The sequence below is a fragment of the Panthera tigris genome, chromosome B4 (assembly GCF_018350195.1).
Source record: "Panthera tigris isolate Pti1 chromosome B4, P.tigris_Pti1_mat1.1, whole genome shotgun sequence".
Classification (NCBI taxonomy): domain Eukaryota; kingdom Metazoa; phylum Chordata; class Mammalia; order Carnivora; family Felidae; genus Panthera; species Panthera tigris.
In genome coordinates, this window is record NC_056666.1 from 28,751,077 (window position 1) to 28,766,582 (window position 15,506).

At 35.6% G+C, this 15,506-nt stretch overlaps 1 protein-coding gene across 1 annotated transcript in view; it reads right to left on the minus strand.

The window, feature by feature from the left end:
• KIF5B (kinesin family member 5B) overlaps positions 1-15,506 on the minus strand; it is a 48,524-nt gene that overhangs the window by 8,007 nt on the left and 25,011 nt on the right. Inside the window, exons 13-23 of the mRNA XM_007092757.2 lie at positions 13,716-13,784; positions 11,371-11,577; positions 8,760-8,903; positions 4,241-4,429; positions 3,590-3,707; positions 2,997-3,058; positions 2,791-2,900; positions 1,929-2,030; positions 502-562; positions 319-390; positions 42-146 (exon numbers count right to left, since the gene is read on the minus strand). Of these exons, the coding sequence (XP_007092819.2) occupies positions 42-146; positions 319-390; positions 502-562; positions 1,929-2,030; positions 2,791-2,900; positions 2,997-3,058; positions 3,590-3,707; positions 4,241-4,429; positions 8,760-8,903; positions 11,371-11,577; positions 13,716-13,784 (1,239 nt within the window). The remainder of the gene's footprint in view (positions 1-41; positions 147-318; positions 391-501; positions 563-1,928; positions 2,031-2,790; positions 2,901-2,996; positions 3,059-3,589; positions 3,708-4,240; positions 4,430-8,759; positions 8,904-11,370; positions 11,578-13,715; positions 13,785-15,506) is intronic.

Below are 15,506 nucleotides of genomic sequence, written 5' to 3' on the forward strand. Positions count from 1 at the left end.
TTTTTTAATTTGCAGCTACGAGAAAATACACTCTCTATTACCTGTTTGTGCACTTTAGTGAGTTGTTCAAGATTATTTTCAAGAAAGGAGATCTTCTGCTTTTGAGCAGCACTGCCTCCAGTGTCATCAGAATCAATCTCGGCACTCTAAGAAAAGAAGGTCAATGAATACTACAAAAACATTAAAGATTAAAAAAAAAAATCTAACCTTAACTACACAGAAATTGTTTTGATAATATAAAATTATTTCACTTATGAACATAAATAATCATAGTAAACACCACTTATATAAATACCCACCTCAGCATTATTTTATTACCTTTTTAACTCTGGTGGCCAAGTCCTGAACAAAGAGCTTACGCAGGTTGTGTAAAGTCTGAAGTTCTTTTGCCTTGAATTAAGAACAGCAATGTTTTTGGAATTTGGTCTTTAACTTTAGTCATAAGCCAGGGGAAACCCATTAAACATCCCACTATCTTATTTATTTTCAAGTTTTTCTTACCACTGTCTCTTCCAAACCTTTCAAGTCTTGTCTTGCTTGTTCTCGTCTATCTTGCATGACTCTAACAGAAGAATATACATAATTTTCAAGTTGAATTTCGTAAAGTCATAGTTTTATTTTCAAATAAATTTTTATGCCTTATAATTTCCTTCTAAATCTATAGTTTATTAGGAAAAAAACCCCTCTTATAGCAGAAGAGATGAAATAAAATGCAGAATTCAAAGAATAAGGAGTGGTTCTGATAGTTTAGTGCCACATAGAACACACTGCTATTTATCCAAAATAATTCCTATTAAGTGGGAATTAGAGATTATAAATTATTGAAGACTAAAACATTTTATGTATTTTATATTAGAATTATTCTAAACAAAATTATGGTTGAGATTTGCTAGTTTTTATAAAACCAACTCTTGAGTTGATCCTGATCTGTGACCATCCTAATAACAGCAGTTCCACTTACAAATCGTCTTTCATAAATTCAAGATAGGAAAAGTTATAATCATGTGTTTTGTACCTGCTCAGATTCTAGAAAAATAAGTACAGACTATATTTTTTTAGTATGTTAGGAAAAAAGTAAATGGTGAAAACCTCTGTTCAAGAGGCAAGGCTGAAACAATAATCGTCTTTTATGCAAAATCAAATCTGACAAAAATTCAATTTTTTTGGCAGACCCTGAAATCTTTGAAATGACTTAATGTCATATAAGGTATATTTTTACAATGGATCTTCAACTAATATGGTAGCACAGAAATCTGAATCTTGACTATGAGTGAAAAATACAGTATCTTGCCTTTGCTAAACTACAATAACATATGTATATTACTGCCAAGTTTTAAGGTATAAATCAATCCAAATCAGAGGTTTAAGAAAAATACCCTTTAACCTATACAAACTGAAAAATGTATTCATTGGATATAGCAAGAATAATATCTGCAATCCTCTAATTTAGTTTTTATTTTTAAAAAGTTTTTAAGTTTTAAAATTTATTTTGAGAGACAGCGTGCATACAGGGGAGGGGCAGAGAGAGGATCGATCCCAAACAGGCTCCATGCTGTCAGCACAGAGCCTAACTTGGAGTTTGATTTTACAAACTATGAGATCATGACCTGAGCTGAAATAGAGTCAGACACTTAACCAACTGAGCCACCCAGATATCCCTCTAGTTTTCATCTTATTTTATTTTTTTTAATGTTTATTTATTTTTGAGAGAGAGAGCACGCAAGCAGGGGAGGGGCAGAGAGAGAGGGAGACACAGAATCCGAAGCAGGCTTCAGGCTCTGAGCTGTTGGCACAGAGCCCGATGCGGGGCTCGAACTCATGAGCTGTGAGATCATGACCTGAGCCAAAGTTAGCCACTTAACCGACTTGACCCACCCAGGCGCCCCTCTAGTTTTTATTTTTAAACTTGAATTAAAACATTTACTCACGTAAGTTCATGTAGTTTTCTGCTCTTTTCCTGATCTGTAGCTTTCAATTTCTCATGCTCTACCCTCAGACGTTCCTGTTCTAACATCATTTTCTGGTTTTGGCTGACAAAAAAACAAACATAACACAGTATCAACAGCATTGTTTTCTGAATGGCACCATTAAAATGTTTTCATCAAATTCTTTAGTTCTATAATCTCATCACTGAAATACTCAAGACTACCTGTTATCCTGTCCTCACAGCAAAGAGAAAAGAAAGGAAGAGCACGTGGCTACTACTTTCAGTCATATAATATTTTTCATATTTTGGTTTGAAATCATGACTCTCATTCTATATTCATCAATTCCCTGAACCCTTGTCCCTAAATCAATTAGGTATTAAGATCCACATGTCAAAATTTATCATTTTTTGTTAGTCACCTCTGGTTCTTACTCAAATCATGATTTGGTTGCAGACCTCCAATTTCTATAAATTCTAGGCTATATATGCATATGGCTATGGAAATAGGGAAAACCTCTTCTAGAAAAACTAAGATGACAACAACTATTAAAAAAAACTTCTTGAATTAAAATAAAATAAAAACTTAAAAACTTCTAAACCTCACAATTTCCAATAAAGTTTTTTCTCTGTTAACAAATTTTCAAAGAGGAAGTTAATTTTTAAAAATTTCATCTGGAACTTAGAAGTTATGCTCATGAACTAAAAAAAATCTTTATCTTCAAGTCAAAATGACAGTATCAATGAAAAATGCAGGTTTCTAAAATGGACATACTGTCCATCAATAATTTATTATTGCCTCTTGCTAAACAGTCCATCTTTCTGTGTTACTTCTAATATCTTAGAGGGAAGAAAAGTTTACTTACTCTTGAAGATCAGTAATAAGTTTTTCTTTTGCCTCAACTTCATCTCTCAAACTACTAATTTGTTTTTGATGTGTTTCTCTGTGGCTCTGGATCTGCTGTTCAACAGCTTGCTAAAATTATTGGGGGAAAAGGATGTTAAGGTAAGATTAATCAACACAAGAATAACGAGTTCAAGTCATTAGAATCTAATGCTACATCAAACTTGCCTTAACTTCATTTGCAGTCTGAACTTTATTTAAGTGCTCCTTTTCCATTTCATGCACTTTCTCTGTTTGGGTAGAGAGAGAAAACAGGAGAAGAAATAAGCCTTAAAGTTCTTCCTATAAACCAAGGAGCAAATAGGTTTAATGAGGGATCTGTTGCTTAACACTACTTGACTTTATCCAAATGCCATACAGTAAATCTTGCTCTTGAAGTTCAGAACATTTTGACTCTTAGTTATATCCACTGTGTTAGTATTATGGTTACAGTTTCTTTTATTTTCTTTGCCTAATCCTGGAACAGATGGGTTAGGGAATGGTAGGGAATGAGATAGCTTTCCACCACATCCCCTATATTATGATTTATACATATATATACAACCTCATGACTTTGTGGGAAATTCCTAGATTGACCACTTCCACATTCAAACACAGTTTTGCAAAAATATGCATCAAAGCCACATTAAAAGGTATTATTTGTTTCCTATTGCAAATTACCCATATTCCTACTATTTTCTATCAGTTTGAATATAAGTTTACTACAATTATACTAAGGGAAGAATATAGACAAGAAGTCATAAAACACTGAAAGCTAATACCTTGTGCACGAAGTTGGACTAGTTCTTCACTGAGGGAATCGACAGATTCCTCTAGCTGTCTTTTCTTTTGCTCCACATTTTGAAGGTATTCAGTCAATGATTTGATTTTGGCTTCATGCTTTTGGGAAAAAATATACTGATATGAATGAAGTGCAAAAAAATCTTACACACACATTTTACAGATAAAGTTAACAGAAAGCAAGGTTTTATCTATGTATCTAAATATATATTGCAACAATAAAGAATTTAATCATTGAAATGGTCACCTGTTTAACTTATAACATTTGCACATTAAGGTACTGAAAGCTGACATATGAGATAATATTCTTACTATTCTCTCCATCTAATACTACTCTCTTTCCCTCCTTACATAATTCCTATCTTGGTGAAGGACCTCATCCATTCAGTTGCCAAAGCCAGAAAACGGATCTTGCAGTTTTGTCTACCCTAGAATTCTTCAATAGTCAAATCAGTTACAGCTTTCTAATAAATTTCTATACATGTCAGTAAACATAACCCAGTTAAATTCATTCATGTTGCTCTACTGCAGCGAACCTAGGAAAAAACTACTTGCATTACCCTTTTAATTGTTACCCAAAATAACCTATAGAAGGTCATTTTCCTTAAACTTTGTTCTATAATAATACATACTTGAGAGATACGAAGCTGGCATGCTGCTAACTCCTTTTCATTTTCTTCCATTTTTTTGTTGCTCTCAGTTTGCGTGCTTTCTAACTGTTTGCAGCGTTTTACCATTGTTTTTACTTCTGATTTCATTTTGCTAATGTAGAGCCTTGCAACAGTGAACTCTTCATCTATCATGCCAGTTCCCTCAGGCTGCTGTCAGAAGAAAAAAGAAAAATTAAAAACAATAATGGTTTTTAATGCTTGCTTGCTTGCTTTATTTATTTATTTATTTAATTAATTAATTTATTTATTTTTGAGAGATAAGAGTGAGAGCAGGAGCAAGGGAGGGGCAAAGAAAGGAGACACAGAACCAAAGCAGCCTCCAGGCTCTGAAGCAAGCAAGCAGTCAGCACAGAGCCTGATGCGGGGCTTGAACCCATGAACTGTGAGATCATGACCTGAACCAAAGTCAGATGCTCAACTGACTGAGCCACCCAGGCGCACCTAACGTTTATTTATTTTTGAGAAAGAAAGAGAGAGAGAGAGAGAGAGAGAGACAGAGAGGGAGGGAGGGAGGGAAGGAGGGAAAGAGAATGAGACTCGGAGGGAGGGGCAGAAAGAGAAAGAGACACAAAATCTGAAACAGGCTCCAGGCTCCGAGCTGTCAGCACAGAACTCCACACGGGGCTCAAACCCACAAACTGAGAGATCATGACCTATGCCAAAGACAGACGCTTAACTGAGCCACCCAGACGCCTCGCCTTCCTTATTTTGTTTTTTTAAAAAATGTTTTTAATGTTTATTCATTTTTGAGAGAGAGAGAAAGAGACAGAGACAGAGGGTGAGCAGGGGAGGGGCGGAGAGGGAGACACAGAATCCAAAGCAGCCCCAGGCTCTGAGCTGTCAGCATGGAGCCTGACGTAGGGCTCAAACCCACAGACTGTGAGATCATGACCTGAGCCAAAGTCAGAGACTTAACCAACTGAGCCTCCCAAGGAGTCCCTTGCCTTCCTTATTTTCTAAAACTTAATGTTAATACATGCTTGCAAGAGAAAAAAAAAAAAAAAATGCAACCTAAAAACAAACAAAACTGATGACACTTGCTTCTATTTTTGATTTCCTCTTCATTCCTAATCATATGTGAGTCCAAATTAAAACTTTACAAATACTGATGTGTAGGCGGCAGAGGAAAGATGACTCTTAAGCTCACCAAAAGAACTGTGGTAACTGTACATTCCTTAAGTTTCATTACAAAATTCCAGTACAATATTCAGTGTCAAAATTAAGTGGAGCTTGAAAAGGAAGAAATTAAGACTGTCTTTGTTTGCAGATAGGATTGTTTAAAAAAAAAACTCCTAAAATAAACTACCATAGTAACATTGCAGAATACACGATTAACATACCAAAGTCACTTTCCTATATACCAGCAATGAACAAGGGAACTTGAAATTAAAAACACAGTGGCACTGACATTGTAATAAAAAGAAAAAAAGAATTATTTAGGCATAAATGTAATAGAATAGGTATAAAATCAATAGGACAAAAGAAATCAATGTAGAACTGAATAAATGGAAGATATTCTATATTCATGGAAAGACTCAAGATGTCCATTCTTCCTAACTTGATCTATAGATTTAACATAATCTTCATCAAAATTCCTGCAAGTTATTTTATGGCTATCAACAAATTTGACTCTAAAGTTTAAAGGGAAAGGCAAAAGACCTTGAATTGCCAACACAACACTAAAGAACAACAAAATCAAAGAACTGACACTATCTAACCTAAAGACTTACTAAAACTACAGTAATCAAGACGGTGGGGGTACTGACAAAAGGACAGGTAACTAAAACAGAAGAGAGCCCAGGAATAGACGCACACAAATACAGTCAATTGATCTCTGACAAAGGGGCAAAGGCAATTCAATGGAGATTTTTTTTTTGAGAGCGTCAGTGAGAACACAAGAGAACAAATGCACACACATGCGTGAGAGAGAGATAATCTTAAGCAGGCTCCACACTCAGTGCAGAGCCCACATCTCTAGACCATAAGATCATGACCTGAGCCAAAATCAAGAGTCAGATACTTAACCGAATGAGCCACCCAGGTAACCTGGAGATAGATCTTCAAGACTCAGTCCTAGAAAAACTATCCATCCACATGTAATACAATGAAGCTGGACAGACCCTTTTTATCTCACAGAAAAATTAATTCTAAATGGATCATAGACCTAAATGTAAGTATAAAACCAAAAAACCTCCAGAACATAGGAGAAAATCTAGATGACCTTGGGTTTGGAGATGAGTTTTTAGATACAATACCAGAAACACAATCCTGAAAGAAAAAATTTTCAAGTTGAACGTCATTAAAATTAAAGGGAATGAAAAGATAAAGCCAGACTTGGAGAAATATTTGCAAAACACATATCTGATAAAGGACTGTTACCCAAAATATACAAAGAACTCAAGATAAGAAAACATCCCAAATGCAAATTAAAACAACACTATACATCTCAAACCAAAAAACCAATACTTGTGACACCAATACTTGTGAGGGTGTGAAGTAACAAGAACTCTCTCACTCACTGCTGGTTGGAATACAAAATGCTGTAGCCACCTTAGGAGTCTCTTACAAAGCTAACACTATCTTAACATATGATCTAGCAATCATGCTCCTAGGTATTACCCAACTGAATTGAAAAATTATGCCCACAGGAAAACGTGTACACAAGTTTATAGCAGCTTTATGTATAAGTGCCAAAGACTGGAAGTAACCCTAACAGATGAATGGATAAACAAACTAGTACGTCTATACAATGGAATATTTGGTGATATAAGAAATGAGCTATCACGTCACAAAACGACACGGAAGAACCTTAAATGCACATTGCTAAGAAAAATAAGCCAGTTTGAAAAGGACATTTACTGTCTAATTCCAACTATGTGATATTTTGGAAACAGCAAAACTGCACACATAGTGAAAAGATCACTGGCTGCTAGAGGTTCAGGGCTGAGGCATGAATAGGGTAAAAAGCACAAGGGATTTGTTAGGTAATCTACATTATTATATTGTAATGGTGGATCTGAATTATGTGTTGTCAAAATGCACAAAATTGTACAACACGAGTGAACCATAACGTAAAAAACACAAGCAGTACTTACTGGTGATGTTAAGAGGAAAAGAATTACATACAAATGACAAAAATATTGAGAATCCATACATTAAAAAAAAAAAGAAGCTATTTGCAAGGCTGACTTGTTTTCAAAATGCTATAATGGTATAGTGAAAAAAGCAGTCTGGGAGTAAGGGAACCTGTATTCTATCACTGGCTCTACCACTGAGCATAAGCCGAAATTTCTACTCTTATTTTCCCTATCTTTACCACCTTTTCATGTAAGATTAGTTGAACACAAAATGGGAAGATTTTTCTAAAAAGAAGCTGCAAATCTACAAAGCAAAATTTGAACACCATTCTAGTGTTTAGTGATATTAAGTAAATTTACTTTTCCATCCCAAAAGATTCCCACAGCTCTATCATCTCACATTAGATCACCCTAATGAATGACAGAAGCGAGTGATGAAGTGAGTGAAAAGACAAGCGAGTGAAGAGAGAGAACAAGTCAAGTCATCCAGTATTTAACAATAACATTTTTCCTCTGTTTCAATGGCATGACAATGTTAACCAATAATATATGAGGAGAATGAATCCCTGCCTCCATCAACAAACAGCAAATTTGAATAACAATTGACAAAAGGAATGTGTGTTCCATATTGCAAACTTACTCATTTCAAGCTCTTGTTAAACTGGGCTTCTTATCCTTAGTAGGCTGTCACTATCAACCCTAGTTTGTTCTCTTTGTTACAAAATTAAGCTTTAATCAAGAAGATAAAATCCAAACAAATACCTAGCGCAACATACAAATCTTGCATATTATGTGCATGTGCTTGCAGCTAAGAGTCCTAGTGTGCTTTTCTGGTCTAAGTTTTAAAACCAGGTCACTAAACGTTTTTTTTTTTACCACATGCCTAGTGCTAACATAACCAATGTTAGTACCCTAAAAAAGATTATCAGAAAAAAGGCATAAATAAAATAGGTGTGGCAAATTTTTGATAATAACTCTGAGGTTCACAGTATTATTCTCTCTACTGTTTAAAATTTTTTATAATAAAACTTAAAAAAATTAATAAGCATATCCATCTTTTATCTTTTCAAACATTTAAAACAAACCACAGGCCAATTCATTTACAAGTTTACTCCCTGAGCTAATCTTCACTGTTGTCCCAGTGACATACTTTCAAGTACTGTAACTAACATAATTCCTAAATGCAAACATACATAGTAAAGAACCAAACATGGGGTCCAAATACTTACTGAATACACTTTCTGAGTGCCCCTTATTCTTTTCTCACCTATTACCATCTACTATGCATTGCTGTTGTGCATGAGATAATGGGTATGAAAAGAAATTTACAAAAAGTTAGTAGTAAACATAAGTATGAGTGGTGTACAAATAATTATGCTTAATATTTGGTTATTATTACTTACCTTTACATCATTATTTCCTACAGCAATTCCTATTTCTGCAAGGTCTTTTAGTAAAGATGCCATCATCTCAGCTGCTCGTTTTTTTTGGTGGTTGGTCATTTCCTTAAGTTTCTGAAGTTCAGCATCTATACTTGCTAAAGTTGCCTAACATAATCCAAACAAAAGACACAGTTAAATCTATTCAATGAAATATTACTTCAAATATTGACACATCCCAAGTTTTCACCCGGTACTTACAAAAGCATTATTTTCTAGTTCCGACTTTTTTTAAGACTTTAATTTTAAGTATTCTCTACGCCCAACGTGAGGCTCAAACTCACAACAATGAGATCGAGAGTCACACACTCCACCAGCTGAGCCAGCCAGGTGCCCCTCTACTTTCAGTTTTTTGAACTAACTATTCTACTGAGTTCTGGGACAGCTCTCAGTTCAAACTTACAAAATATTTCAGACCTAATAGACTACATAAAATAGCCATATTATGCTCCATTACGAGCAGGTAGTTTGTATCATTTCACTAATTTTTGAGACTGGTAATATTTTCTGCCTAGAAATGGGAAATTTCCATATTAATTAGATTGAATTTTCTTTTACTTCCACAGTATAGCTTATATTTGGAAACAGAGTCTGAGCAAATTAATGTTAGAACTGAATTTTCTAGATGGTTTGTAGGTTTTCTTTATATACTTTCTACATACACAGTCACTGGAAAGAATCCACCTGATAATTACTACTACTACATGATATAAAGTTATTTAGGAGATAGTGATAAAATAGTATTACTGAATTTAATTACTTTAAGTTTAAAATAATAGCTAGTTTATCAACAAGAAAGTCACCACAGCTTTGAAAAGTCCAACCATTTTGGCCACTTTAAAACTAATCATTATAGCACAAGTCAGATACTGACTAAAAGTAAGTTGCACTAAAAATAAATGAGTAAAGATGCCATCATTTCAGTTTTTTGTTTCTTATGGTCATTTCCTTAAGTTTCTGAATATCAGTAGTGTACTCACCAAATTTAATATAAAATACCAGGTATCTTTCTCATAAGGTAATATGCTTTATTTTTTAATTTTTTTAATGTTTATTTATTTCTGAGAGAGAGAGAGAGAGCATGCGTGGGGGGAGGGGCAGAGAGAGAGAGACACACACACACAGAATCAGAAGCAGGCTCCAGGCTCTGACCTGTCAGCACAGAGCCTGACGTGGGGCTTGAACTCACAAACCGTGAGACCATGACCTGAGCCGAAGTCGGTCGCTCAACTGACTGAGCCACCCAGGAGCCCCAGGTAGTAAGCTTTAATGTCTAAATCACCAGGTATTTTCTCTAACAACTGAGCAGGAATATTGTATGCATATACAAAGATGCAGAATGCTATAAGGTTTCTAACTCCTATTACCAATACAGTGCTGACAGATTCAGCTTCGTAACTGGGACACAGACACAAATGTCTTAAAGACTGAAATAGGTGACCAAAGACCAACTTACAGCTTATAGAGATGTAAGAAATTCCTACTGCTCTTCCAAACGGTAATTAGGTTTGCTAATAATGCAACTCAATAAGAGCTATAAAGGCACCTTGGTTTCCATGCTGTGAAATTGTAACTTCCAGCTTAACTTTGGAGATTAGAAAGGGAAAATGAATTTATCAGGGGTATGAAAACTTTAGAAATAGTGTTGACTGCGCTCCTTTAGATAGATGAACATGGACAGGGAAGTAAGCAGTGAACACTGATCCTGAGTCCAACTCTAGATGTGGTTTCTAGACAAGAAGTTAGCATTAGCAATAATAAATCCTTAATGAGAAAGCTCATCCACGGTGATGCTGGAAGTATAGCAGTCATTATCACAGCTATCTATTATCTTCAGCATCACTCCAGGAGGGTGCCAAATCCTGTTCTATAGCAATGATGACAAACAAAGATTCTTATCTACTGTGGAATCACAAGGAAGATGTGCCAGGTGGGCTCTGCTCCAGGGGCTGGATTTGTAACAGTGAACAAAACCCAAATTATATGAAGTTATATATTTTTCTTTTTCTCAATTTACAGTTTGAACAATCATCTAATAACTTTACTAGAAGTTATTCTAGCAACTAGAAGCTAACTTATTTCCCCTTTAACATCAGAATATTAAGAATAGTCAGCAAGTCTTAAAATGGCATTTTAATTACCCATTAATAGACTTTCAGGAACTAAAAAAACAGCCTTCTTCCTTTACCTCTAAGGCTTCATATAAAGGAGGAAGTGAAGTTGAGACCCGGAATTCCTTAAGAATTGATACCATCAGTCCTGGGCTTACATAGAAAGAAGTTACTGAGATAATTTCAATTAAGAATACTTGTATTAGGGGCGCCTGGGAGACTCAGCTGGTTAAGCATCTGACTCTTTATTTCGGCTCAGGTCATGATCTCATGGTTCTTGAGACTGGCCCCCTTGCCGGGCTCCGTGCTACAGTGTGGAGCCTACTTGGGATTTATTCTCTCTCTCTCTCTCTCTCACTCTCTCTTCCCCCACCCTTCCCATGCATGCATGTTTTCTCACTCTCAAAATAACAAGCATTAAAAAAATAATAATAAAGTATTAACAAAACAAAATCATAGTTTACCGATTTCTGGTTTAGTTCATCACTAAGCAATTCATATTCCTTAGTTTTATCTTCGACTTCCTGAGACTTCTGATCATAATTGACAGCAAGCTCCTCTAAGGCTTGTAAAACTTCTTTTACTTCTTCTTTAGAGGCATCATTTTCTGCTTGAAGGCGATTCAGTTCAGCCTGCATATTATCTTGATCTCTTCTGGTCGATGCCAGAAGCTACATGGAAGAGTAAAAGTATACAGGTTTAAAAAAATCTATTTGCTTCATCATATGCTATATACAGTGAATAAAATATGGATGCAATTAGCTGTTAGTATTTATTCATTTAACAGATTTACTAACTACTATGTGCAGGCAATGTGCTAGACACTGTGGGAGACAGCAAGGAAATCAAATAACGACTCTGTCTTTGAGGAATCTAGTAGAAGAAACACAGGTACATAAATAAACGCATAAGATAGAATGTTAAGTAAGAGCCATAAAAGAGGCAACAGGACATAACACATAACAAAGTACTTGGTAGTATTTAAAACAGGAGGGTAGGTATTTCTGTAGGTTATTCACGAAGAAGGAGGCTAGAACAGGCATTTAAAAACTTTTTTTTTAATGTTTATTTTTTGAAAGCGTGCATGTGCATGCAAGTGAGGGAGCGGCAGAGAGAGAAGGAGACACAAACTGAAGCAGGCTCCAGGCTCTGAGCTGTCAGCACAGAACCAGACATGGAGCTCGAACTCACGAACCGTGAGATCATGACCTGAGCCGAAGTTGTAGGTTTAACCCACTGAGCCACCCAGATGCCCCTAGAATAGGTATCTTAGTCATGTGTAAATGAATGTAATAGAAAGGAACAGGCATATTAGATTCATGAATGGTGAGCATAGAAAAACAAGGAAATTAGTAGATGTTTAGAAGATTTCAGATTTTCTTTGGGCAACCAGGGGTGACACCTAAATTATGCCCCAGGAAAATTTAGTATCAACAAATAAAATTTGAACTGGAGAGAAATCAAGACACTAGACTGGAGAACACTGTAATCATCCAGGGTCAGTGGCTTTAAAGAAGGGGTATTTGGAAATGTGTAGGAGTATTTCTAATGGGGCAGAATGCTAATGGCACTTAGAAGTAGGGACCAGGGGTACTAAATGTCCTATAACATACAAAACAGAATAATATAATGAAAAATTATGCAAATTACTAGTGCCCCTTTTGAGAAAACATGCTATAATTTAAATAAGTGCAAAGATGACGTGACCAGGATTAAGTTGGTAGACAGTTGCTATCTTTTCCTTATTGAAGCTATACAGTTTTTCCCCACATTTCCAAAACAAACCTTACATGATGTACCATTTTTCAATTATCCTCCTGCTCTCCCAGGTAAGATAAATTGACGGTCCAAACTAGGTGACAAACTAGAGAAGAGAAACTTGAAAGAAGGCAGAAATGAATGGGTTCAATGAGGGTAGACATGGTGAGAGAGGAGTCCCAAAGGATTTCATTCACTGATATTCTCATTCCCACAATAAGTCATACCTCAAATTATGCAATTATTAAAGACAGGTCAAAGTAATTCAGAAATCAGTATTTTCCTTCTTTAATCATCCCTTTAAACTCTGTGTGTTTAAGTGACTGATAATAAAACATGCTGTTTTTTTATATTCTTTCCTTCATTTCCTTGGGGAAATACTTTCCATGAAGGGAAGGAGAGTCTGAAGTTATCCCAGTCCAGTGTAGTAAGTCTTTCTCAAAAATCAGTAAGAAATGTTTTGGGGAGAATAAGGAGATAAAACAGCACCATATTTTAAGCAAGAAAAGAAGACAGAGTTAAAAAGTCCATTAGAAATATGTTAAAGAATAATACTGAAAACTGTTATCTTCTCCCCTCCAGTTAGAACTCTAACTTAAAAAAAACCAAAAAACAAAAAACAAATTCCTAGGGGTGTCTGGGTGGCTCAGTTGGTTAAGTGTCCAATTTCAGCTCAGGTCATGATCTCAAGGTTCACAAATTCGAGCCCTGCGTTGGGCTCTGTGCTGACAGCTTGGAGCCTGGAACCTGCTTCAGATTCTGTGTCTCCCTCTCTCTCTGCCCCTCCCCCCTCACACTGTGTCTCTCTCCTTTTCAAAAATAAACATTAAAAAAAAATAATAAAAAACAAATACTTTAAGAGGAAATCAATCTTTGCTTCAACCCATATGACAGCACAGAGAGCACAACCCACAGAGAACCAGTCACATTCAAAACATTTTTAAATGGACTCTAGTATATTTTGAGATCTGTAGGTTCATCTTTTATGTTCAAATAATAATGACAAATTATAAAGCTCTCCTGAAAGCAATATGTAAAGTATTCAACTTACCTCTTCTTGATCCAACATTTGTGTCTTTAGTTTCTCTACCAACTGGCTCTGTTGATTAATTTCTTCATCCTAGAATTTTAAAGTACCAAGTTAACAAAGTAGCTCACAATCTGATTCTAATTATTTTCTAATACGAATTATAAGGTTACTATTCCCCCAATCAAGGTATTTCAAAACTGTTTCTCCAAGTCCAACATTGCTTATTTCAATCTCCTAAAAAATGTTGAAAGAGATGGAATGTCTTTCAATTAATAACACTTACCATGCAATTAAAAAAGCTTAAGCTTATACAAGTTATTCATTAAATACTTTAAATGCTAAAAAATAATAAACACGTTTAAATTTATTATTGAAAATAATGGCCATTCACTAAAAAGGAGAATTATGGGCCAGCATCACTGATGAACATGGATGCAAAAATTCTCAACAAGATATTAGCAAATCGAACTCAACTGTACATCAAAAGATTATTCACCGTGATCAAGTGGGATTTATTTCTGGGCTGCAGGGTTGGTTCAGTATTCTCAAATCAATCAATGTGATAAAAAAAAAGGATAAGAACCATATGATCCTTTCCACAGATGCAGAAAAAGCATTTGACAAAATACAGCATCTTGATAAAAACTCTCAAAAGAATAGGGAAAGAAGGAACATACTTTAACATCATAAGAGCCACATATGAAAGGCCCATAGCTAATAGCATTCTCAATGGGGAAAAACTAAGAGCTTTCCCCCTAAGATCAGGAACACAACAGGGGTGCCCACTCTCAGCAGTGTTGTTCAACACAGTACTGGAAGTCCTAGCCTCAGCAATCAGACACCAAAAAGAACAAAAGGTATCCAAATTGGCAAGGAAGAAGTCGAACTCTTACTCTTCACAGAGGACATGATAGTCTACATGGAAAACCTGAAAGACTCCACCAAAAAACTGCTAGAGTTGATACACAAATTCAGCAGTCACAGGATATAAAACCAATATATAGAAAATCTGGTGCATTTCTATACACCAGTAATGAAGCAGCAGCAAAGAGCTATCAAGAAATCAATCCCATTTACAACTGCACGAAAAACCGTAAAATACTTAGGAATAAACCTAACCATAGAGGTAAAAGATCTGTACACTGAAAACTATTTTCCACACTCACAGAAAGAAGAACAAATACTGTTAAAATGCCAATACTGCCCAAAGCAAGACACAATCAATGCAATCCCCATCAAAATAACACCAGCATTCTTCACAGAGCTAGAACAAACAATCCTAAAATTTGTATAGAACCAGAAAAGACCCCGAATAGCTGAAGTACCCTTGAAAAAGAAAACCAAAGCTGGAGGCATCAAAATCCCAGACTTTAAGCTGTATTACAAAGCTGTCATCAAGACAGTATGGTATTGGCACAAAAACAAACACAGACCAATGGAACAGAGAACCCAGAAATGGGCCCACAAATATATGGCCAACTAATCTTCAACAAAACAAGAAAGACCATCCAATGGAAAAAAGACAATCTCTTCAGCAAATGGTGCTGGATAAACTGGAGAGCAAAATGCAAAAGAATGAAACTGGACCACTTTCTTACACAATACACAAAAATAAACTCAAAATGGATGAAAGACCTAAATAAATGTAAGACAGGAAACCATCAAAATCCTACAGGAGAAAACAGGCAACAACCTCTTTGACCTCGGCCGGAGCAACTTCTTACCTGACATGTCTCTGGAGGCAAGGGAAATAAAAGCAAACATGAACTATTGGGATGTCATGAAGATAAAAAAGCTTCTGCACAGTGAAGG